This window comes from Xenopus laevis, chromosome 9_10S, assembly GCF_017654675.1.
Source record: "Xenopus laevis strain J_2021 chromosome 9_10S, Xenopus_laevis_v10.1, whole genome shotgun sequence".
In the NCBI taxonomy this organism is placed as follows: domain Eukaryota; kingdom Metazoa; phylum Chordata; class Amphibia; order Anura; family Pipidae; genus Xenopus; species Xenopus laevis.
The window spans coordinates 17,902,755-17,928,903 of NC_054388.1; the positions used below are offsets into that span (position 1 = coordinate 17,902,755).

Consider the following 26,149-nt stretch of genomic DNA (forward strand, 5'->3'; position numbering starts at 1 on the left):
ACTTAATCAGGTGGAAGATGTGTCACCCAAGCGTGGTCAGAGAACATTGGTCACTTTACTGTGCATGTATGCAAAAAAGACGATAGCTATACATTGGAAATCGGACAGGGGCCCAAAATTCTCAACATGGGAGAGCCTGATCGAAAAAGCAATTCCTTATTACAGATTAACATACCTTCGGAGGGGCTGCCCCCAGAAATTTGACAAAATATGGGCGATATGGTTGGACCTGGAAGGTGCTCAAGACTCCTGTTAAGGGTAATTTATCTTATATTGCATGGTGTACCAATATTATTGGACTAGGGTATGCATGTAGTACTTGTGAATAACTGACACTGCAAAAGTTGATTTGTTTCTGTTTATTGCTGGCATTTCATACTTTATTGTTCATTGTACAACGTATACTGTTCAGTGATATGTTGTTAAGTGTGTACATTTGAATCTAAATAAACACGTATTGTTAAAAAAAAAACCTTTGTAGCTACAGTGAAGTATGGGAAGGGAATTGATTCTGTTTCAGGTTGCTAAAAATATAGTTGAAAATTAGGTGAAAGTTCTTCTTTCAGGACAGTAACACAAGGACAAGTTACATTGGAGTGGATTAAGAACAGAAAGTTAGATGGTCCAGTCAAAGCCATGATTGCAGTCTCATTAAAGTTCCATATGCAGATATTCAATTAATCGGTGATCTGCCAACACAGCAGTGATCCTAATAAAATGTTAGCCATGGTGCATTCTAATGGTTTTCCCAATTTTTGTCTTTTAATAGGGATTTGTGCTTTGCCATTCAATAGCAGGTGGAACAGGCTCTGGATTAGGGTCTTACCTTTTAGAGAGATTAAATGACAGGTGAGGAGTGATTTGAGATTCCTATATTTATTATTATCATACCATAACATTGAGGACCTATTTCTTTTGGGTGAGCATTACATCCCTCTGATTGTGGCAAGATCTACATTAATTTAATGGAACTTATGTCCCAGTTATTAACCCGTCAAACTATTGGGCCCTAATTCCAAACTAATTAAATGTCTGGTGGCTTAGCCATGTTTCATTATGCCCAAAAGCGATTCTATCATATCTCACACAGTCTTTAGAAATATATTTAAGGCATTAATTTGCCTAGTCAGTAACACATGATTGTTCCACTAACCTTGATGTTTTATATAGAAGTGCACCCAATGCTAGTAAATAAATATGGACAAACATAACATATACAGTATGATAGGCAGTTACTGCAGGTGGGGAGGCTATATTTATTTTTCTCCCCCACCCAGTTGAATTTCCCACCTGGAATGACACCTGGGGATGACACTGAGTTATATCTGTTCATGCCTTTTGTGAGATATGATTCTGGCATTACTTCTAGTCACAAATAGAAATAGTGATGCAACATATATTGTTGCTTACAGATTTTTTTTTCTGAACAATTTGTTCGTTATTTTGGCTTAACATCATTTACATTGTCACATTAGATTCCATTCAGTGCAATCTTGTATACCGTACATAAAATTTTGAGAGGCTTTTCTTGTGTCAACTCACATTTTTATATTTTTATACTTGGATAAGCAACACATTTTTCTGCATAATAAATGATAAATTGAAATGAGCCTGCCCATCTTGGAAAAGTTCTAAATGTCATTAAAAGTGTATCTTACATGATTTATCCAGGTATCCCAAGAAGTTGGTTCAGACATACTCTGTTTTCCCAAACCAAGATGAAATGAGCGATGTTGTGGTACAGCCATACAACTCCCTTCTAACTCTGAAGAGACTTACACAAAATGCAGACTGTGTGGTAAGTCCCATCCTGTGCTATGAATGCTTTACTTGATGTTAATGGTTATAGCAGGAGTATGACTACAAAATTCATGTATTTCTATAGTTTATCTTTAGCATGGGCAACCTATAAGATACTCCTATTTTATTGCCATTTAATAATTATGTCAGGTGCATTGTATATTGTAATGTTCTGATTACCTACAGAACCTCAAACGTGTAATTTTACTATGCTTACAGCTTAGGTTTCAACCCATTCTTTTAAGGGCACTGGTACAAGATTATTTTGATTTTGATTTTGTTTTATTGCTAAGACCAGTCATTTGTGTTCAGTGACAGGCCAATTGCAACCCATCCCAAATTATGCAAAATCCGCTTCAAGACCCAGAAATTGGCTTAGAAACACTTATTTGCCTTGTTTTAACCACTTTTAACGAAGTATAGGGGAAAAAATGTCACATTATATAGTGGTGACCCAACCTATACAACCTGGGGATCTGTTACTTAATAAAAATAAGCTGCCAACTTGCTGCACCAAACCTAATAAGATCTGCTGCATATTTCACAGGGAAGAAAATATGAGGACCAATCCTGTCTTAAAAGGGTTGTTCACCTTCCAAACACTTTTTTTTCAGTTCAGTTGTTTTCAGATTGTTCCCCAGAAATAAAGACTTTTTTCAATTACTTTACATTTTATTTTTTTACTGTTTTACCAAAATCTAAGTTTAAAGTTGAACGTTCCTGTCTCTGGCGTTTCAGTCTGGTAGCTCAGTAATTCAGACTTTGTAGCATTTAGTTGATACATTTCTCAGCAGCATCACTGGAGTATTGGCAACTATTGTATCAATTCTAACAGCTGCCTGTAATTAAACCAAGAGATTCTACTCAGCAGGGACAAAGATAAGAAATGTATCAACTAAAGGGATCAATTTAGAACAGTTTACAGCAGTGGTCCCCAACCTTTTTTGGACCAGGAACCGGTGCAAGAATTTTTTTTTTTTCTGCAAGGTCTCGTTTTTGTGCGCTGGGCTCGGCGGCAAGAGCAGGAGTGTCCGCAGCCTGGCGGTGGAGACCCCTGCTTTACAGGGTTGGCAACCCCCCTCCCAGAGCTGCTTTAGAAGGTGAAATCCACTAGGACAGCGATACTGAATCCATGGGTCCCAACCCTCCATACATTCTTTGCTTATCAAGAATTATACTAGTTAGTTTTTCCATAATTAACACTCTGTCTATTCTTGCCTTAACCGTCGGAAAAGACAAATGGGGAGTTAGCCAGGCCTTTGCAATAACTTGCTTAGTAGCGGTAAAAAAGTGTGTAATTAAGACAAGTTATGCTCTGGGGATTGCTTTGATTTTTATTTAAAAGGGCCTCCTCTGGACATATGGGAATATTAACCTGTAATACCATTTAAGTGCCGTGCTTTGTCACAGTGCCAAAATACAGTATATGTGTCATTGAACATAAGATGGCACAGCCCCTGAAACAGTTAAGATTAGTTCCAGGAATCCATTTAACTTTATGACTTGGGACCAGATACATTCTACTCAAGACTTGGTATGATGTTTCCTTAGCTAGTACATTGATAGAATTATGCATAGTATTTAATTCATTTAGAGTGAGGGACAATTTTATACATTTCAAAGTGTCAACAGGTTGGATAAGTACACTGGTAATAAAGAAAGCTAAAGGATCCTTTCATTAGAGGAGGTTGAAGGCACATTGCTTCAAAAAAAAAAGTATGCAGAGAGAAAGGAGATCTCTTCTGTAAGACATAGTTACATAGTTAAATCGAGTTGAAAAAAGACAAAGTCCATCAAGTTCAAACCCCTCCAAATGAAACCCAGCATCCATACACACACCCCCTCCATACCCTCACATAAATTATATATACCCATATCTATACTAACTATAGAGTTTATACTAACTATAGAGTTTAGTATCACAATAGCCTTTAATATTATGTCTGTCCAAGAAATCATCCAAGCCACTCGTAAAGGCATTAACAGAATCGGCCATCACAAGATCACCCGGCAGTGCATTCCACAACCTCACTGTCCTGACTGTGAAGAACCACCTACGTTGCTTCAAATGAAAGTTCTTTTCCTCTAGTCTGAATGGGTGGCCTCTGGTGATCCTCTTTATGGGTAAAAAGGTCCCCTGCTATTTGTCTATAATGTCCTCTAGTGTAAAGTGTAAGCATGTCCCCTCGCAAGCACCTTTTTGCCGTAGCAAACATCCTGAACCTTGACAGTCTACCCTCATAATTTAATTCTTCCATCCCTCTAACCAGTTTAGTTGCACTTAGTCTCTGCACTCTCTCCAGCTCATTTATATCCCTCTTAAGTGCTGGAGACCAAAACTGCACTGCATACTCCAGATGAGGCCTCACCAGGGACCTATAAAGAGGCAAAAGAGTTTACCTTTTTTTATGCAAGACAGAAATTTATTTGCTTTAGTAGCCACAGAATGACACTGCCGGAATTTAGGCAACGTGTTATCTACAAAGAGATCCTTCTCATTTAAGGAAACTCCCGACACACTACCATTTAGTGTATAACTTGCATTTATATTATTTTTGCCAAAGTGCATAACCTTGCATTTATCAACATTAAACCTCATTTTCCAATTTGCTGCCCAGTTTTCCAACTTAGTCAAATCACTCTGCAAAGTGGCAGCATCCTGCATGGAACTTATAGTTCTGCACAATTTTGTATCATCAGACAGGTATAAAGTGCCAGATTTGATTATACCCATAAAGTTTATTATTCTCAAATTGGATTGTTGTATCTGTCCTGCAGGACTGCCCAGCTAATAACTTTATCATGCTATTAATGATGTATGTTATCCACCAGCAAAATTGTTTAGGTTCCTGACCTGGTGTAAAATCAGGGTGGTGTTCAGAAAGCCAATTGGGTTCATTGTTAATAGAGTGCCGTATTGTTTGGAAAATAATAGATTTATGGGATGTTTCATGAGTCCAGAGAAGATCCCACAAGGTCACATTGGCAAATGGCGATTGAAACCCATTTTGGTGGTTATGTCAATACAAATCAGTTCAGTAATTGTGAAGTTTGGGCAGCAAATTAATATTCCTGATGGTTTGGGATGTTCAATCCCCCCATCGATCTGTGTCTTTATATGATCTCTCGTGCTATAAGTGGTATAAGTTTATTAATCCGGATAAAACAGAGACATGCTTTTTGTAATTTGATTATCAAATCTGTCGGGTGTGCTAAGAGTTTGAAACAAATATAATGTACAGGGTAGAACACTTTTTATTATATTAATCATACCGAAACATGAGACAGTAAAAGTTTTCCAGGAATCCAGATTATCCATTAGCTTTTTAATGTGGTCCTTCTACCTAACTTTAGGCATATGTGAGACATAGAAGAAGGATATCTGCACACGAGGCAAATAGCGTTGCAGGGAACACCCTGCTCGATTATTGTGCGGTGATGCAAAGTTTCGGGGACACTCCCCTTTGTCAAGCAAAGGGGAGTGACCCCGAAACGTTGCATCACCGCACAATAAACGAGCAGGGTGTTCCCTGCAACGCTAATTGCCTCGTGTGCCGATACCCTTCTTCTATGACCAATTGTGAGGTTGCTGATCCTCTAATATTGTGCACCGGGCTGATTTCTTTGAGAGTGTGCGATTTTTCTAAATTGCTTATATGTGAGACATACCCGTAAATATTTTATGGACCTGTAAATCCAATTAAAATTAAAATTAGCTATATTTTTCTTGAGGCCAGAAAGCAAGCTGAATTTATCCAATACATTTAAGAGGTTCGAAGCGTTCATGGCCCTTTTTAACAATGATGCAAGTATGATGATCTCCATAAATGCCATTATTCTTTTCACAGGTGGTTTTAGATAATACAGCTCTAAATCGAATTGCTACAGACAGGCTGCACATACAAAACCCCTCATTTTCTCAAGTCAACCAGTTGGTAAGTTATCATTTGCTGCGCATAATATGTTTTATAGATTTAAATACGCTCTGTTACGTATACCACCAAAATCTGTTTGTTCTTTCTAGTTTTATTAATTATTTAGCTTTTTGCGGCCAGTCTCTCTCCAGTTTGGAATATCAGCAGCAGCTATCTGATTGCTAAGGTCTATATCAGTAGTATGAAAAGTAAACTGGAAGAGAGTTTTAAAAAGGTAACCATAAAATTTAAGCCTTCCAGAGAACAGTTTTGTGGAAAAATGCAAAATAGGACGAAAACTCTTCAGAGTCTTCTGAAGACTGTTTTGCCCCTACTGCGTGTATTACTATGTTCAACAGTATTTTAAAAAAAAATATTATCCAAAAATTTGGATAGACATTGTTAGCATTAGACATTATTGACATAGACATTGTTGACATTAAGGGGCAGATTTATCAAGCGTTGTATAGTAAATTCAAATTTTCGAGTGTCAAAATTCACTCATTCAAATTTTAATCCCCCTGTTCGAATGTAAATTTGAATGTGAGATTTATTCCACCTTGACCGTGGCAACAGTCCTATTTCGAAAAATCGGCACCTAAAACCTGCCCAGTTCATGTACAAGTCAATGGCGAAGGAGATGTTATTAGAGATGTTAATAGCCTTCCTGACATTCAAGTTTTTTTTAGGAGAAAAATGAGATTCGTACAAATTGAATGCCATTCGAATTTTCGAGTCGGAACCATTAGAATATTAGACATTCAAACTTTTTTCTCCCAATAGAATTGTGAGTATATTTGAATTGAAAAAAATCACATGAATGAATGAAATTCGACCTTTGATAAATGGGCTCCTAAATGGTGATTTTCCAACCTTTTGAATTTTCTGAGAATATAACACCTTGAATATAACCCCTTGTCAAGAAAATCCTAAAGATAGTACTGTACAGGGAGTTCTCTTAGACAGGTTAGTACATAGCACATATGAGCAAATAACAAAGCATAAATCATTGATCAAGCCACAGTGTTGCAACTCCTTTGTATAAGCACTAGGTGCACACAGAAGCTGAACTCTGTCAAGTGGCTTTATTTTCATATTTAACTCTGAAAAACTGAAAAGGAAATATTGAAAGTTTGGAGCTGTAACATTTCATATGTAACTGATGGCAGCACTGTGTTCACCTTTATGTAAACTTTTTGTATGTAATAGAATGGCCAATTCTAAGCAACTTTTCCATTGGTTTTTATTATTTATTTTTTATAGTTTTATAATTATTTGCCTTTTCCTTCTGACTCTTTCCAGCTTTCAGATGGGCATCACTGACCCCATTTAAAAGCAAATGCTTCCTTTAGGCTACACACTTATTACTGCCACTGCCACTTTTTATTGCTCATCTTTCTAGTAAGGTCATCTCAAATCAATGCATGGTTGCTAGAGTAATTTGGACCCTAGCTACCAGATTATTTTATAATGCAAATTGAAGAGCTGCTGAATACAAAGCTAAATAACTAAAAAAATGAAAATCAATTGCAAATTGTCTCAGAATATCACTCTCTACATCATACTAAGTGGGACATTCACTAAGATTCGTAGTTGCGCTGGCTTACACTTCGCCGCACTTGAGCTCAGGGGTAGCGTAAGGTTGCGAAGTTGCGCTAGCGTTGATTCCCTAAGCGAATGGAAGTATTCGTAGCAACACTACACCAGCCTGGGAAACCTTCATAACATCAAATACAATTTTTATTTTGCCCTACACATGTGCCCACTGTATAGTTAAGTTGCCATGAGTTAGGGAATGTTGAGGGGAAGGTGGGGAGCCCCAAAAAGCCTATCAGTCATAATAAAGAAAAAACGCCAGCGTTTTTTTGGACTTAGAAAATTTTTTTACTTTTTTTGAAGGAATCCCTATCTACTCTATTGCGCTTCGCCTGGTCTAAGGTGGCGAAGGAAGTCTGGCGTAAAAGGTAGTGTTCAGTACAATGCGCACGTTATTGAATTTGCGTAGTTACGTCCGTTGTGCAACTTCGCCAGGCGTAAGGGTGCGAAGTAACACTAGCGAAGTTACGCCAGTGTTCGTTAGTGAATCGGCGAAGTAACGAAAATGCCCAACGCTTCGGCGCTTAGTGAATTTGCCCCTAAATGTTAAATCAAATGTGAACAACCCCTTTAACATAAAAGCTTTAAACTTTGTGCTTAGAGAGCATACATGCCTTTATTTATTGTCCCTACTAAGATTAAAATGAATAAATCACTCATGGTTCTGTTTGGCGAGGAAGGTATGGCATAAATCCATTAACAAAAGCATGTTTTTTTCCCTTAGGTTTCTACCATCATGTCTGCAAGTACCACCACGCTCAGGTACCCAGGATACATGAACAATGACTTGATTGGTCTCATTGCCTCTCTTATCCCAACCCCTCGGCTTCACTTCCTGATGACAGGATACACACCACTGACTACTGACCAGTCGGTAAGAAAATAAGTTCAGCTGATGCTTCTGTCACTAAAATAAAGGCGCATAAAAAAATACTGAATTTTTAGGGCCTCATATAAGGTCCCTTGACTGCATAGACCAGGGATGTCCAAACTTTTTGCAACAAGGGCCAGATTTGGTGAGGTGAAAATGTTTGGGGGCCAAACATTCAGCCGGACATTCTTTGATCCATAACATAAATGAACTTTTTATGTCATTTTTATTGCAAATGGCATACATACTACTTGTCATTTCTTCACACAGAACAGAAATAAACCTAAATAAGTTTTTACCAAAATCACTCTGCCTTTCATATTTGACGTTTTTTTTTCCAAACAGACCTTTTTTTTTTTTCTTCTTTTTATTTTATGACTTTTTTTTTCCCAGACAGACTTTTTTGTATGACTGTGTCTCATAAAATTAAGAAAAAGTCTGTCTGGAAAAAAAAAAACTTTCAGGAAGATTAAACATATCTAGGTTCACTGTGGAAATAATGTTCTAAAGAAGGCAAAAGCAATTCATCATCTCCCAAATAAACCTTACGGTAGTTAGAGCCATTATTATACAGTGTATAATAATGGCTCTAACTAAGATTTATTTAATATTAATTTATTTACCTTATTAACCATAACGGTCCTGACCACTTTTCTCCTGAAATACTGTACGGGACTACTGTAGCTGTGTCCTGCATAGCCTGCGCTTTAAAATGCAGGTGATTGCAGCCAGACTCATGCAGCTAGAAGCCTAATTCGCATGCGATAAGTATGGCTCTGTTGCTCATAGCTCAGTGGCAGCCTCCAGTGCCTAATCCAGTGACGTCATACCATAACGTGTGTTTCCGTCACTACACGCAACTGATGGGTCAATTTTTATTGGTGCCTGCCTTTGAATATGAGATTTTTTGTTTAAGGCGGCGGGCCACTCTAAAATTGGCCCGCAGGCCTGAGTTTGGACATGCCTTTTATAAAGCACTTATGAGTCATTATTTGTTAAACCCTTATTATTTCTTGTGCTCCCCCTGTAATGATAATGAGCTCTGTATGAAAACGTGTGTCCATTTCCCGTTGTATTCTGTCTGGCTTTTAGAGATGGAGAAATACAAATCAATGGAGGGTACACCAATAGAAGACAAATTTCAATGAATATAAACTACTATAAGGTGCATAATGTGCAAACATATGATGGGCTTGCCCATTAAGGGAGTCATTTATTAAAGTTTGAATTTAAATCAAATTTATGGGGGGATGGGTTTCTATCTCATTTTTCCCAATTTATTAAACCCTAAGGGTAATAAAAGTTAGAATAAAAAAGTTCTCCAACTTAGACCTGCCGAGTTCATGTAAAAGTCAATGGGAGAGGTCCAAAGATTTCATGGTTTTAGGGCAAAAATATGAAAAAATTTGTACAATACCAATTTTTTCACGAGTTTATTGAGTTTTTTTTCCACGCACAGGAAAATTTGGGGAAAATGTATTGATAAATAGGGGGGAAAACCCATGCTGATTTGGTCGGAGTAGTTTTGAGAAAATAAAATTCGGATTTTCATAAATAACCCCCTTAACTTCCCCTTGACAAAGGCTATTATTAGAAAACATTGTGGTTATTCTAATTTTTGGCAAGTGTATCCGCTTTTTTCTTAATATTGTTGTTATGCCATTAAATAGGATTGATTTGTCTAAGTGTATATTAAGATTGCAAGTGCTTTCAAACAAGGACTTGTAAATGCTACCTGCTTTTTGGAGGCTACATGTTATTAGACATAGTGCATGCTTTGCTACTTGCATTAAACCCATAGGGGCAGATTCATTCGAAATTAGAATTTTCGAGTTTTTTATGGTCAAAACTGTCAAATTCAGCTAGGGAGTCATTCGATTTGAGTTTTTAAAAAAAATTGATTTATCATACTCTGGTTTTTTAAGAACTCTAATTAATCAGCCACCTAAAACGTGACGTATTGCTGTTTAAGTCAGTGGGAGAGGTCCATGGATCAATTTTTAGTTGTTTGCAGCCTTCCTGACATTCAAGGGTTTTTGTTTTGTTTTTTGGGAGAAAAAATTTGAATCTAATTTGATTCAAATTCGATTTAAGTTTCCGGGTCGATACTATTGACATCAGTTTAAAAAATTCTATTTTTTTTTTTTATGAGAGTTTTAAAAAAACAAAACAAAAAAAAAACAACTCATTTGAATCCGAGATTCGATCCTTGATAAATGTGCCCTACAGTGTATCATGTGTGCAACCACGAGGAAGGGAATAAAGACTGAATGTAGCATCAAACCTCTCATACTGTTCTTTGTTTATGCAAATGTGCCAGTGTAATTGTGTGTGGTTTACAAAACTTTCTGTGCACCTATAACTTGGTAGACATATGCTTCCTGGTGTGTCTACTAGCCTTTGGGCCACAGCTGAGCACAGAAGGACTGAATGAATAACCATAGACACTTGTGTTTTTTTGTTTTTTTACTATGCATTTGCTGCAAAAAGGATCTTCCTAGGAGAAGCCGATCAAAAAACCTTGCGGATTATAAGCGGGTACCTCTGTGTGACTATTGCTATCTGATATGCTAGACCTTTCAGATCTTTCTGCTGTGTTTTTTTTTTCTGTAATATTACATTGAAAGTATACATAGTAGCATAATTAAGTTAGGTTAAAAAAAGACACACGCCCATCAAGTTCAATCTTAAGTGTGTGTGTGTGTGTATATCCAGAGGAAGGCAAAACCCCATTCTAATTTGCCTCGTAGGGGACAAAATTCCTTCCGGACTCCAAAATGACAATGGGACTAGTCCCTGGATCAACTTGTACTATGAGCGATCTCCCATAACCCTGTATTCCCTCACTTGCTAAACACCATCCAATCTCAGGGCTGGAACTCAGCGTAGGCAGAAGAGGCAGCTAAGGATATGTAGAAATGACAGGGCCGACCGGCACTCAAACAGATCCACAAGACCAGAGGAGTTCAATTAAAGAATAATTTTATTTATAGAAAGTTAAAAATATCTGCATCTCCACCCACCCTATGCGTTTCGCACCCCTACAGGACACTTAGTCATTGGCTCTTCAGAAGAAGAGGCAGCTGCCTAGGCTCAATAATAAGGGGAGCACTGGGCAGCTACCTCTAAAATTGTCTTCTGCCTACCCCTAGTCAGCAGCTCTCAGTCGTACTCCCCTCCGTCACTGTCCCCTCCGTGGCTCACCCCATGCACGGGGGACGGGGCTTGCCTGCCGGGTTGTGTAGGGCACCCAGCCCTGTCCAACCCCTTCTTAAAGCTATCTAATGTATCAGCCTGTTTCAGGGAGAGAATTTAACATCTTCACAGCTGTTATTGAAAAAAAAACAAACAATTCCAAATATTTATTCTTATGGGTGCCCTCTTGCATCTGTGTGGTTATTTTCTATGCCAGTATCTGGAGCTCCTTGTATCATTGTTAAAGTGTATTTTACAGCAGCTGATGTAATTAATGTGGCTTTGACATACCTGATCTGTGTTTACTATGATCTGTATTCATGGTAGTTTAGTGACTTCTCAATATGTTTGAGAGTGAACTAGATTAAAAGTCAAATCTAGAGTTTGACGTGCGGTTATGTGAAGAAGCAATTCATAATCATGTTTATCAAATCATCATTGATTTTTTCCTAGTAAATATTTCTGTTTATATTTTGAAAAAAATACGGATAACACAAATACTACTCCCCTTTAAAGGAGAAGGAAAGGTTAAAACTAAGTTAGTTTTATCAGAAAGGTCTATATAAATACACCAGTAAACCCTCAAAGTAATGCTGCTCTGAGTCCTCTGTCTGAAGAAACACTGCATTTCTGTCCTTCTATTGTGTACACATGGGCTTCTGTATCAGACTTCCTGTTATCAGCTTAAACCTTCAGGGCTTCGGCTTGAGCATGTTCAGTTTGCGCCTCTCTCCTTCTTCCCCTCCCTGCTGTAATCTGAGCTCAGAGCTATGAGTGAGCAGGGAGAAACTCGGGCAGGATGTGATGTTACAGCAAGCTAATATGGCAGCTACTGTCCTAAACAAACAGAGACCGTGTATAGAGCTGTTTATTCAGGTATAGAAAATCATTCTAAAGAATAAAAATGATCTAAACTAGCTTGCACTGTTGTGGCTAATCTATTGCCAATAAACTGCCTTGGTAGCCTTCCTTCTCCTTTAAAAGCAAATGCTAGTATTCAAGTAATTCTTCTTCTTGTTCATAGGTCGCCAGCGTGCGTAAGACTACAGTGTTGGATGTCATGAGAAGGCTACTGCAGCCAAAAAATGTTATGGTATCCACTGGCCGTGATAGGCAAACTAACCACTGCTATATTGCAATACTGAACATCATTCAAGGGGAGGTGGATCCCACACAGGTATGAAGGGTTTTTGGCTGTGATGTTTTCTTCTACAGTGATCAGTATGACATGGAGACAAAATACATGGTTAAAGGGGTTGTTCACCTTAAAATTAGCTTTTTTAGTGTGGTGTACAAAGTGTTACTATGAGACATTTTGCAATTGGTTTTAATTTTTTTTATTATTTGTGGTTTTTGAGTTATTTAGCTTTTTATTCAGCCTCTCTCCAGTTTGAAATTTCAGCAATCTTGATTGTTAGGGTCCAAATGACCCTAGCAACCATGTATTGATTTGAATAAGAAACTGGACTATGAATAGAAGAGGCCCTGAATAGAGAGATGAGTAATAAAAAGTAGCAATAACAATACATTTGTAGCCTTACAGAGTGTTTGTTTTTTTAGATGGGGTCACTGATCCCTATTTAAATGATGGAAAGAGTCAGAAGAAAAAGGAAATAATTTTAAAAAAAAAGAAAAAAAAAAAAATTATATATATATATATATATATATATATATATATATATATATATATATATATATATAACCATTCTATAAAATGCTAACCTTTTTAACGTAAAGGTGAACCACCAAGGGGTATTTATTATTTTACAATTTTTTAAGACCGTTTATTTAAGAAATTGTGACCATGTAATAGGAAGACCATATCCAGAATTTCCGAATTACGGTAGACTCCATTATAATCAAATATTGCACATTTTTTAAAATGATTTCCTTTTTCTCTGTAATAATAAAACAGTAGCTTGTACTTGATCCAAACTAAAATATAATTAATCCTTATTGGAAGCAAAACCAACCTATTGGTTTTATTTAATGTTTACATAATTTTTTAGTAGACTTTAGGTATGAGGATCCAAATTATGATAAGATCCATTATCCGGAAAGCCTCAGGTCCCGGACATTCTGGATAACAGGTCCCATACCTGTATTTTATTAAGATATTCTTTATTTGGGTTAGACTCGCATTTCTTGGCGTGTGCAACTTAAAAAGACTGAGGAGAAGCCTGTTTCTACCTGAAAATATATATTTCATGATATTTTTTTAATTTGATTTTTTTTTTAATGTAATTTATCAGTGAGATTTAAGTTTCACCACAATATGAATTACTTATACCGTGCTTGCAACTCATAAGAAATTATAAGAACGCAATGGAGGGGAGACAATCAGAAATTACATGTTTTTATTAGTTAGTCCTTTAAGATCTAATGTATTTCTATTGGTTTTATGTTGAGTAAATCTCTTCCATTTGTCAGATATGTTACAGAAATTAATATAGCACAATATATTAAGATTAAGTTTTAATTTGGACGTTTTTTTCTGGTTAGGTTCACAAAAGCCTTCAGAGGATTCGAGAGAGGAAGCTAGCCAACTTTATCCCATGGGGACCTGCCAGCATCCAAGTTGCTCTGTCCAGAAAGTCACCTTATTTGCCATCTGCACACCGGGTCAGCGGGCTAATGATGGCCAATCACACCAATATCTCTTCGGTGAGTAGGGTTATTATATGAAAAATTACTGTATTGTGGAAACAAATCCTATTATGCAATTACTATTTTGGTTAACTTCCCTTACATTGACCGCAAAATATGTGGCAGTAGAATCGCCACTTTACGTTTTTTTTGGGGACCAAGAAAAAATTGTGTTTAATCCAGGAAAATGTAAAATCAGGGAAATCCGTTAAAGCAAATTATTCTTCAATGTATAGTAGAAGTCTGTTTTACTTTGAAAACATGCAGCATTAAAGGAGTTGTTCACCTTTGAGATAACTTTTGGCATGATGTAGAGTGCTATTCTGACAATTTGCAATTGGCTTTCATTTTTTATTACTTGTGGTCGTCATTTATTTTCTTTTAGGTTTTTTTTAGTTTTTTTTAATAATTTGCCTTCCAACTCTTTACAGTTTTCAATCAGGGGTCACTGACCCTATCTAAGAAATGCATGATCTTTTATTGTGACTTTATTATTCATCTTTCTATTCAGGCCTCTCCTATTCATATCCCAGTCTCTTTTTCAAATCAGTGGTTGCTAGGGTAATTTGGATCCTAGCAACCAGATTGCTGAAATTGGAGAGCTGCTAAATAACTCAAAAACTGCAAATGAAAAAATGAAAACCAATTGCAAATTGTCTCAGAATGTCACTCTCTTCATCATATTAAAATGAACTCACTTTTAGTGTGATATAGAGAGTGATATTCTGAGACAATTTGCAACTGGTTTCCATTTTTTGTTATTTGTGGTTTTTGAGCTATTTAGCTTTTTATCCAGCAGCTCTCCAGTTTGCAATTTCAGCAATCTGGTTGCTACGGTCCTAATAACCCTAGCAACTATGCAATTATTTGAATAAGAGACTGGAAAATGAATAAGAGAGGGCCTGAATAGAAAGATGAATAATAAATGTGTAGCAGAACATTTGTTTTTTAGATGGGGTCGGGGACCACCATTTGAAAGCTGGACAGAGTCAGAAGATGAAGGCAAATAATATAAAAACTAAATAAAAATAAATAATATAGACCAACTGAAAAGTTACTTAGAATTGGCCATTCTATAACATACTAAAACTTAACTTGAAGGTGAACCAACCCTGTAATGTTACTCTATGGGTCAACACATAAAAGCCTCTCTGCCAATCAGTTGCACAACCTAAAGCAATAATTCATATGTGCTTGACTGTATGAGGTGCAGACTAATTGGACTTGACTATTTACAGACAGAACCATGGCAAAATATGCATCTGGTTAGTATTTTAAACTTCTTTTTACTTCACTTGTTTCTAGGGATTCACCGAATACAGGATTCGGCCTTTTTCAGCAGGATTCGGATTCGGCCAAATCCTTCTGCCCGGCCGAACCTAATCCTAATTTGCATATGCAAATTAGAGGCGGAAGGGAAATTGCGTGACTTTGTCAAAAAACAAGGAAGTAAAAAAAATTCCTCTTCCAATACCTAATTTGCATATGCAAATTAGGATTCGGTTCGGTATTCGGCCGAATCTTTCACGAAGATTCTTGATTTTTTTTTTTTATAAAATCGGACTTCAAGAATTTTTTTTCTGAATTTATTAAACCCAGAGGATGGAAAAGTCTCGAATCAGAAAATCTGGCATCTCAGTCCCAATGATTTTTTGATGTGTGCTGGGTTTTGTGCAATACCCCAAAGTTTTCGGGTGAAAACTCCGGGGGGGGAAAACGTGAAAATCAGATGAAAAAATCTCGAAAATCTGTTTTTGTTTTTTCCCGCAAAGCAAATTTTTGGGAAAATGTAATAATGAATAAGTGTAAAAAAAACCCGAGCAGATTTGATTGGAGTTTGTAGCAAAAAATATTAAGATAAATTCAGACTTTGATAAATAACCCCCTTAGTCTCGGCCCTTTAAATAATTATTCAGTCAGTTGCCAGGAAGTATACAGTAAATACATGGTTTGTACATGGATTTTAAGGCTATCCACATCTATATTTTATCCGGAAACCCATAATCCAGAAAGCTCTGAATTATGGGAAGACCATCTCCCATAGTTTCCATTTTATCCATATAATCCATTTTTTTTTTTTTTTTAATGATTTCCTTTATATCTGTAATAATAAGCCAGTACCATCTACTTGATTGAAACTAAGGTATAATTAATCCTTATTGGAGGCAAAATAATCCTATTGCGTTTGTTTAATGTTTAAATGATTTTTTAGTATACTGATCCAAAGTATTTCTTCAAAGCATTCTGGATAACTAGTCCCGTACCTGTACTACACTCTGCTCTAACTTTTTTAAAATGTATTTCTATATTCTTTTCATCAGCTGTTTGAAAGGACCTGTCGACAGTATGATAAACTGCGAAAACGTGAGGCTTTCCTGGAGCAGTTCCGAAAGGAGGACATCTTTAAGGACAACTTTGACGAGCTGGATAATTCAAGGGAAATCGTACAGCAGTTAATAGACGAATACCATGCAGCTACTCGTCCAGACTATATCTCTTGGGGAAGCCAAGAAAAATAATGGGTCCTATAAGGGTTAAGAGCTTGGGTGCAAAGCGTGTCACTTCTGTAGAAGAACTTGAACCTTAACTGTAAATACCAGTGTCCTCCAAGCCAAGCGATATTAAAACCTGGAAATTGGTGAGCATTAACTTAAAAAGCAAGAGCACTATATTAATACAAGTAACAGTTCTGTTGTCAAGACAATTGTTGCCTCCCATTTTATCTGTGCAGTTTCTAGATCATTTCAGTTTGTGCCTTTATGTAGTACATTTCAGCATGGATAGTTGGAATATATAGATAATCTGTATTCATCTTTCATACCAAAGTAAATTTCTTTCCATTAGAAGGAAATGAAAGCACTTACTGGTTACTAACATTTGTTAAAAGACAACCTTTCATACCAACATTTATTTGTGCAACTGGAGGTGTGGGCTAATAAAGCCAGCACTCCGGTTGGGTGAAGGACTCTCCCTATTTGCTCATAATGTTCATGTATGTGACATAAAGGTTGTTTGTGCAATTGACTGATCCTACATCATGTGCAAAATGAGCAAGCTTGGAAACTCCTCATTATGTGAGTAAGAGCAGCATGGCGCTTACTAGAAGCATTTTCTGGACAAAAGAATATTGTTTGCCCCAACCAGACTCTGTTAGCCCACACCTCTGGCAGGGAATACTGTTTCTCTATGATTGGTACACTTCAAAAGCATTTCAGAGAGTTTCCTTGCTATAAATTTCTAACAAAGTTTTCTGCCTCTCTTCTTTTGTTATCACATATTAAAAAAAAAAATGTAAAAAGCAAATCACTTGTCTCAATCAATTATCAAACATAAGGCAGCTAGTCAGCTACAGCTCTCACTGAACAGTGTTCTGGAATGCTGCCATTCCCTGCTTAATGTGTGAAGAGGTGTTTTGCTGTATAAGGAAAACGTGGCATGATAAAGACCTGGAGAGAGAACTTTTAATTAAAGTATACACTATATACTTGTCATCATGTCATAAACATACAATATGTGCATTCATACAATCGGTTGAATTAGCACATGGTTAACGTAGTAAGTTAGGTTGAAAAAAGACACATCAAGACCATCAAATGTAAACGATTTTAACCTGCCTAAATGCTAGTTGATCTAGAGGAAGGCAAAAAAAAATTTTTGAAGCCTCTCCAATTTGCCTCAGAGGGGGAAAAAATCCTTCCTGACTCCAAAATGGCAATGGGACCAGTCCCTGGATCAGCTTGTACTATGAGCTATCTCCCATAACCCTGTATTCCCTCACTTGCTAAAAAGCCATCCAACCCCTTCTTAAAGCTATCTAATGTATCAGTCTGTACCACTGATTCAGGGAGAGAATTCCACATCTTCACAGATCTCACTGTAAAAAACCCTTCCCAATATTTAGGTGGAACCTCCTTTCTTCTAATCAGAATGGGTGACCGCGCGTCAACTGGAAAGACCTATTGGTAAATATAGCATTAGAGAGATAATTATATAATCCCCTTATATATTTATACATAGTTATCACATCACCCCTTAAGAGCCTCTTCACCAGCGTGAACATTTCCAATTGGCCAGTCTTTCCTCATAGCTAAGATTTTCCCTACCTTTTACCAGCTTAGTTGCCCTTCTCTGTACCCTCTCTAATACAATAATGTCCTGTTTGAGTGATGGAGACCAAAACTGTACGGCATATTCTAGATGGGGCCTTACCAGTGCTCTATACAGTGGAAGAATGACCCCCTCCTCCCTTGATTCTATGCCCCTTTTAATACAGCTCAAGACCTTATTTGCCCTTGATGCTGCTGACTGGCATTGCTTGCTACAGCCAAGTTTATCATCTACAAGGACTCCAAGGTCCTTTTCCATAATGGATTTGCCTAGTGCAGTCCCATTAAGGGTATAAGTGGCTTGGATATTTCTACATCCCAGGTGCATGACTTTACATTTATCAACATTGAATCTCATTTTCCACTTAGCTGCCCAGATTGCCAGTTTGTCAAGATCCTGTTACAAGGATGCCACATCCTGGTTGGAATTATTTAGGCTGGATAGTTTTGTGTCATTACTTACAACACCCTCCCCTAAGTCATTAATGAACAAGTTAAATAAAATTGGACCCAATACTGAGCCCTGCTGGACCCCACTAAGGAATCCTTACTCCAAGTAGAGAATGTACCATTAACAACCACCCTCTGTACCCGATCCTGTAGCCAGTTTCCTATCCATGTGCAAACGACTTCATTAAGCCCAACAGACCTGAAGCTGGCCATAGACACAAGGATCCGATAATATGAATCCTCGATTCGACGATTTTCGGACTGTGTTGAGTGTCCCGTCATTTTTCGTTCCATGGAGATAGGCCGTTCAGTCGATCGGACATGTTAAAAGATTTCTGTCGGCTGCCGATAATATCTCCATGTATTGCTGATAGGACGATTTTCAGTGGGAGACTGTCACCAGCTTTGGCGGACATAAACTTTTTTACGACTGCAGTTAGGGACAGAGCATCGGCTGATCTGTTCTTTTACTACTTTATTTAAACTGAAGGTTAGTGGCAGGTCGGGAGATGGGGAAGTCCGATCGTTCGAGGATTCGAACGATCGGATCTTTGTGTCTATGGCCAGCTTTAGTAAAGAAAGCAGTCGTTTGTAAAGCACGGTATAAAACACTTTGGCAAAATCCAAATAGATCACATCTACTGCCCCCCCACTGTCCAGCATCTTACTTACCTCATCATAAAAAGCAATCAAATTAGTCTGACATGACCTATCCTTCATAAAGCCATTGCTGCTTATAATGCCATTGACTAGGACAACATTTTGAATGTGATCCCTTATCAAGCCTTCAAATAATTTGCCCACCACAGATGCCAAACTTACAGGCCAGGCTGAGATCGTAATCCATTTTTAAATATTGGAATGACATCGGCTTTTCTCCAATTCATAGGTACCAAACCAGATGAAAGCTAATCGGAGAAATCCAAAATAGGGGCTGGTCTAAAACCGAACTAAGCTCTCTTAGAACTCGGGTCATATTTAGAACCTTTTTTTTTTTTTTTTTTTATAAACCTCATTTTCATTATTATCCTTTTTAATTCTTTAATTAACCTTTTTAATTCTTTTTAAGTGACTAACCCTGGCGAAAATTCGCCAGCATGACTTCGTTCGGCACGTCGCCGATTTACTAACGGGCATTATAACAACTCTATTTTCTTTTATTAAGATTCCCTGGACTTGTGTAATGTAATGTATTTGCTGCAACATATACGTCCATTCAACTTTATCATTTCCCGCCGTATGCAAATTAGGCAACGCTAGTGCATCTTCGATTTGATTGCTGAAGTAACGCTAGCAAAAATTTGCCAGCGTTCGGCGCCCTGGATGCAACTTCGCATTTTAGTAAATTAGCATTGTCCTAGCGAATTTACACCTGGCGAATTTTCGCCGGTTAGGGAATTTGCCCCCATATGTTTAACATACGTTCATATCTAATTTTCCTAAAGAAATTCACTCTGCAGTCAGTGAATTTTATTTCTATTTATTTAGAGGTGCAGGTGAGGGAAGGGATGGCATATCAACTGATGGATAGCAAATGGGATATTAATTAAGTAGTGGAATAAGTGGCATAGTCACATGAGAAATGTCATTTTGGCTTTGGGCAGGGAGATAACATATTAGCATGAGATTGCCAGGTGATATGTAGTCCCCAAGTGATCAGAATGCTTGGGACCAGGGGTTTTCCATATAAGGAATCTTTCCTTAATTTGGATCATCATACCGTAAATCATAAAAAAAAAAAATTTGCAATGAAATAAACCCAATGTCGTTTTTTTTTTTTTGCTTCCAATATGCATTTGTGTGGCTTACTTAGAATAAAGTATAAGGTACCGTTTTATTACTTCAGAGAAAAAAGGAAGTGATTTTTAAAAATTAGAATTATTTGCTAAAAATAGATTTTATGAAGGATAACCTTTGCATAATCTGGTGCTTTTTGTATAACGGGTTTCTGGATACGGAATCTCATACATTGAAGCACGATCAATGATTTAAAGGTAAATGTATTAAGACAATGTTAATTTGGAGTATATTCTCTGTTGTAGAATACGGACATTATACTCTGTGTGCTTTTTCATCACTCTTTCTATAAGTGTATTAGATAGTTGATATAGGTGACCACTAACATGGTGACTGATCGTGTTTGTTTTAGTGTTCTGAGAAACGTCTGATATTTGTAAATAATTGTAAATCCTTTGGAGAGCTCCTTTAATCGTGCTGTGTATGGAAAAACTCAGATAACTTTTCTCACCTTTTCCTAACCAGAAGAACATCAGACCAGCCCTCTTTCTTTATCCTGACATTTTCCTCATCTACTTCAGGGTCAAAACTGACCAGCAAGTGGCGCTGTTGTAACAAAAATAATTCATATTAAAGGAACACTAACACTAATGAAAATATAAAGTACTGTTGCCCTGCACTGGTACAACTGGTGTTTGCTTTAGAAACTCTACTATAGTTTGTATAAACAAACTGCTGTGCAGCTATTAAAAGCCGAGAAAGGAGAAAAGGCACAGGATATACAGCAGATAACAGATAAGCTCTGTAGTATACAATGGGATTCCTCCTTATTTGTTATTTACCATGTATCCTGTGCTTGAATGGCTGCCAGCATGGCTACACAGCAGCTTGATTATATAAAACAGGGGTCCCCAGCTTTTTTAACCACATGTAAAAAAATTTGGGTAGCAACATGAGCATGCACAAAGTTCATGGGGTGTCAAATATTGGGTTTGGTTGGCTACTGGTAGGCCCTATGTGGACTGGCAGCCTACAGAAGGCTTTGTTTGGCCGTATATGCACCCAATTCAAAAATAAGCATCTTTTTTGAGGGCACTGAGAGCAACATCCAGGGGGTTGGGGAACAACATGTCATGTTGTGCACGAGCTACTGGTGGGGGATTACTGATATAAACTATAGTAGTGTTTCTGAAGCAAACAAAGCAGTTTAACCAGTACAGGGCAACACTACATTATATTGCCATTCCTTTAAAACACTTTAATTTTTTGTTGTTTCTGTTCTGTGACCTATGACTAAGGGATTTACTCCCGAAACGCGTAAGGTTCTACAGCAGTAACCCCAATAAAACCCTTTCCAGAAGTGCCGTCTGCCTGTTTCAAGTTCATTGAAAACTCCACTTCTGCTCCTCTTCAGAAGGGGCGACCATCCCTTGAGTGGCGCTCTATTTATCCTCCCTGGCTATCTTCTGCTGGATCCTTTAGCTCCTACTTTCCGTGCTGCAAAGTTCCGCTACATACAAGGGCTGCGGGCTAGGCTACACTGAAGAATGTGGATGCAAACTCAAATCAAGTCCCCCAGTGCTGGTATTCTGATTAGAAAATGGTGATCACCTTCGCGAGGGTAGTGGAACTTTGCAGCAAGGAAAGTAGGAGCTAAAGGATCCAGCAGCAGAACAGGGATAAATCAAGCGCCGCTCAATGGATGGTCGCTAGGGTTGCCACCTTTTCTGGTAAAAAATACCGGCCTTTCTATATTTTTAGCTTTTTTTCCCTATCAATAACATTGGAATCAGCCATAATTTTTTTCGGCCAGGCCGGTAAAATACCCTAATGGTCGCCCTGTCACCTTTTCTGAAGAGGAGCAGAAGTGGAGTTTTGGTAAGTTATTTCTTAATAAAAACTTCGCGATTTTAAATTATAATTTAAAGTATAATTTGTCTTGGTGGGGTTTTTTTTCGTTGTAAACTAACGTATTTTTTTTTTATGTTACTGGTCCTTTAACAGAACATGTATCCCTTAAAATCTTGAAAAAAAAAAAAAGATATATAATGAATGTAAATTGCAAAAGCATTCTCATCAATTTTACCTTCACATATTTTATTTCACTTATTTTATTTATTTTAAATATACCAGTATCTATATATCCCTTGTAAGCAAGAAAAAAAGAGAGCAAAGCAAAATTATTTACTTTTATAGAAAGGCTAGCATTGCTAACATGAATGCTCAACAGCTGATGTGATAAGTTTTTATATTTGGTGAAAATAGGTATAAATGGCCACATCATGCTACTGATTGATGTTATTATTAATAGAGTATCTGGGTCTAGTACAGTCAAATAAACCACAATAAACTCAATATCCAGTTAGTGGTCAGATCCAAAAACTGTGGCTTCAGTTCAGTAAATCACATCAGTCTTTCAGGATGTGAGTTTACATTTTCCTTAAGTAATGTCTCTTTAGAACACATTACAGTATATCCTGTTATTGTACAATAAGTGTTTTTTAAAGAGAGAATGAAACATATAAACACTATCCAGTGATTTTTGAACCATTACCATGGTTACTACACCTGCTCCAAACATTGAAACCTTAACTAAATTAACTTGATTGCAATTTTAAGATTAATTTAGAGAAGGTAAAAGAAGCACACCACCATACTTCCTCATGTCCTATGGGGTTCTTCCACAAAAGCTTGTGCCACATTACTGCTGTAATACATGTTTTAAAAGGCAGGAGCCGAAGTATAATGGTGTCCTTCTTTCCCTTTTCTAAAGTTATTGCCTTGCTTGGCTTGGAAGCAGCCTGGGACTGAATGCACCCTATGAATACAAGTTAATAATGCTGCTCCAGCAGAATTCTGCAATGAAATCCATTTTTCAAAAGAGCAAACAGATTTTGTTATATTCAATTTTGAAATCTGACATGAGGCTAGACGTATTGTCAATTTCCCAGCTGCCCCCAGTATGTGACTTGCTGTACTGCAAGTTGGAGTGATATCACCCCCCCCCAGCAGCCTAACAACAGAACAATGGGAAGGTAACGAGATAGCAGCTCCATAACACAAGATAACAGCTCCCTGGTAGATCTAAGACCAGCACTTAATAGTAAGGGTAGGGACACACTGGGCGATTTGGGGAGTTTTAGTCGCCTGGCGACTAATCGCCGCGACTTTTCTCCCCGAATGCCTCCCCTCGCTCTGCGCCTGGCTAAAATGAAAAATCGCCTGCGCTAATCACACGCGGCGATTCGTTTTCCGAAATCGCCCGAAGTTGCCTCACGAGGAAACTTCGGGCGACTTCGGAAAACGAATCGCCACGTGTGATTAGCGCAGGCGATTTTTCATTTTAGCCAGGCGCAGAGCGAGGGGAGGCATTCGGGGAGAAAAGTCGCGGCGATTAGTCGCCAGGCGACTAAAACTCCCCAAATCGCCCAGTGTGTCCCTACCCTTAAAGTGCAGGCACAAGTCACATAACTGGGGCAGCTGGGAAACTGACAATATGTCTAGCCCCATGTCAGATTTCAAAATTGAATATAAGAAAATCTGTTTGCTCTTTTGAGAAATGGATTTCAGTGCAGAATTCTGCTGGAGCAGCACTAACTGATTTCCATGACAGTATCTCTTTAAGCAGGGTCGGACTGGGGGGCCCGGGGCCCACCGGGACTAATGTCCAGGGCCCCCTCCGACCCCTTGCCTCCCTACTATGACGCGCCGAGCACGCTTGCACGAAGGCGATGCTCCGCGCTCCTGCGAGTAGGCGCTGCTCCTCAGTAAAAGGTGCCGCGCGGCACGTAAAAAAAAAATTATACGTTTAAGTACGATCGGGACGGGGGACTGGCCCGGCGGGGGCCCATTAGGGCCAGTCTGACACTGCCTTTAAGGTAGCCATACCAGAGATTGGCCAAGCGGCTGGGCACCCTAGGCAACCCAGCCGGCTACCTCACCTCCCCCTGTGTTCACACAGGCGATTGTGCTAGAGCCTTTTCTATGACATCGAGTACACTGGGTGGGCGAAGCAGCAGGAAAGCCTGGACTCGGGGTAGGCAGATGACTGTTTAAAAGATACCTGCCATCACCAATGAGCCCTTGGCCATTACCTACTCTGCCTACCCATAGTTCCGGCCCTGGGCCATAAACTGCAAGATTTGCTTGTTTGGCTAAGTTGCCAAATAAGCCAATCTTTCCCCCAACAGGATGACCTGGGGGTTGATATTGTGGTAATTTAATCGCATTACAATGAAGGGGATAAGAAAAGTCCGATTGTGGGCCCAATAAGGTCCTCATTCCAACGGAAAAATCAAAACCTGCCCGATCAGGATTTTGCTGATTTTTGGCCAGATATCGATCTAGGAGTCCTGTCAGAGGGACCCATACATGGGCAGATAAGCTGCCAAATGAGTCTAAAGGATGTGTAAAGCCAACTTAAGTGGTGTGCCTAAGATAAAAAAAATGTTAAGATTAATCCATATTTTGGCCTCTAATGTTCTGAAGCACAAAGGGGTGCTCAGTGTTATTCTAATATTTGGGTGAATCTTATTTTAGCTAAGTAATAGACCAGTGCGGGTCTAACTGACATTCATTCCAACCCAAATCCTGTATTATTACCCACTCAGACTCACCACCCATCTTGCAGTAGTTGTGCCTGCTACCCAACCCAATAACTGACTCATTGACCAACAGTCAAAATCTAGACAAGCCTTCTGCGCCCCCAACGCACGTGTGTGAGCTCTGCACCCGGTGTCCTGTAGGAACCCGGAAATATAGATGCGGCTTGATTAGTCAGGTGTTTCAGTCAATGGCATGAAAAGGAAGTGTAAGTCCTTATTTTAAAAACAAAAATGTGCCTCTTTACTATCCAAGCCTGATCTTAACACGGGTTAGAGGGAGTGAGTCATAGCTCGAATATATGAGATTTTTGAAGACCTCTGAAAAACAGTTACTGTATTAACAGGCTGAAAAGGGATCCAAAGCTATTTCCAGGTGATATCAGAGATCAGATGACAATTTTATGCAAGTCAATGAAGCAGGTATGTTAGGTTTCACAGGAAACTACTGACAGCTGGAGACAGGCCTTACAAGTGGAGGGGCCTAAATCCGGAAGACTCCAGACACATACAGGGGAGTTGACATAACCGGAAATTCTGCGTTGTACATTTCTTCATTAGAATGTCGGGGTATAAACCCATGAACTGTAGAGGGTCATGCAGACCTGACCCCTAGACAAATGTTGATCTACCAAAAATGGTTAAAGCAGAAGTTAATGTTTTGGAATGGCCGATTCATCTTTTAGAAATAGAGTATTGTGGAAAGATCTTAAAGGGGAACTATCATGAAAATAAAAATGTAAAATAAGCTTTAGCGAACTGAAATAAGAAACTTTGTAAATACAATCAATTGAATAATCTGCATGGTTTCTGAAATGACCAAGTTTATCTTCACTATCACTTTCTCAGCATCTGTTTCTCTTCATTCTGTAAGAGTCTGGTGTCAGATATTCAATGATGGTTAGATCCAATATATTGTGTAAAAAAAAGTACCAATAACAATTTGTGGCCTTGTAGAGCTTTCATTGAGGTCAGTGACCCCTATTTAAAAGCTGTAAAGAATCAGAAGGCAAATTTTTCAAAAACTATAAAAGAAAAAATGAAGACCAATTGAAAAGGTGCCTAGCATGAGCCATACTGTAACATACTAAAAGTTAAGGTAAAGGTGAACCACCCCTTTAATGTAAATACTCTGAAATCATTGTTAGAGGAGTAGTGTTAAAAGCAAATGCAACGATGTGATGCTGGGACTAGGACTGCCTCCTTTTCAGGGTTGCCAGGTTGGCTGGTTTC

The 26,149-nt window shown here is 38.2% G+C and overlaps 1 protein-coding gene across 1 annotated transcript in view; it reads left to right on the plus strand.

Moving 5' to 3' along the window:
* tubg1.S (tubulin gamma 1 S homeolog) overlaps window positions 1-16,726 on the plus strand; it is a 28,643-nt gene extending 11,917 nt beyond the window's left edge. The window contains 7 exon segments of the mRNA NM_001095207.1: window positions 770-849; window positions 1,672-1,798; window positions 5,649-5,735; window positions 8,035-8,184; window positions 12,401-12,553; window positions 13,879-14,040; window positions 16,344-16,726. Coding sequence (NP_001088676.1) covers window positions 770-849; window positions 1,672-1,798; window positions 5,649-5,735; window positions 8,035-8,184; window positions 12,401-12,553; window positions 13,879-14,040; window positions 16,344-16,541 — 957 coding nt within the window. The 3' untranslated portion in view covers window positions 16,542-16,726.
* The last annotated feature ends 9,423 nt before the right edge of the window (window positions 16,727-26,149 follow it).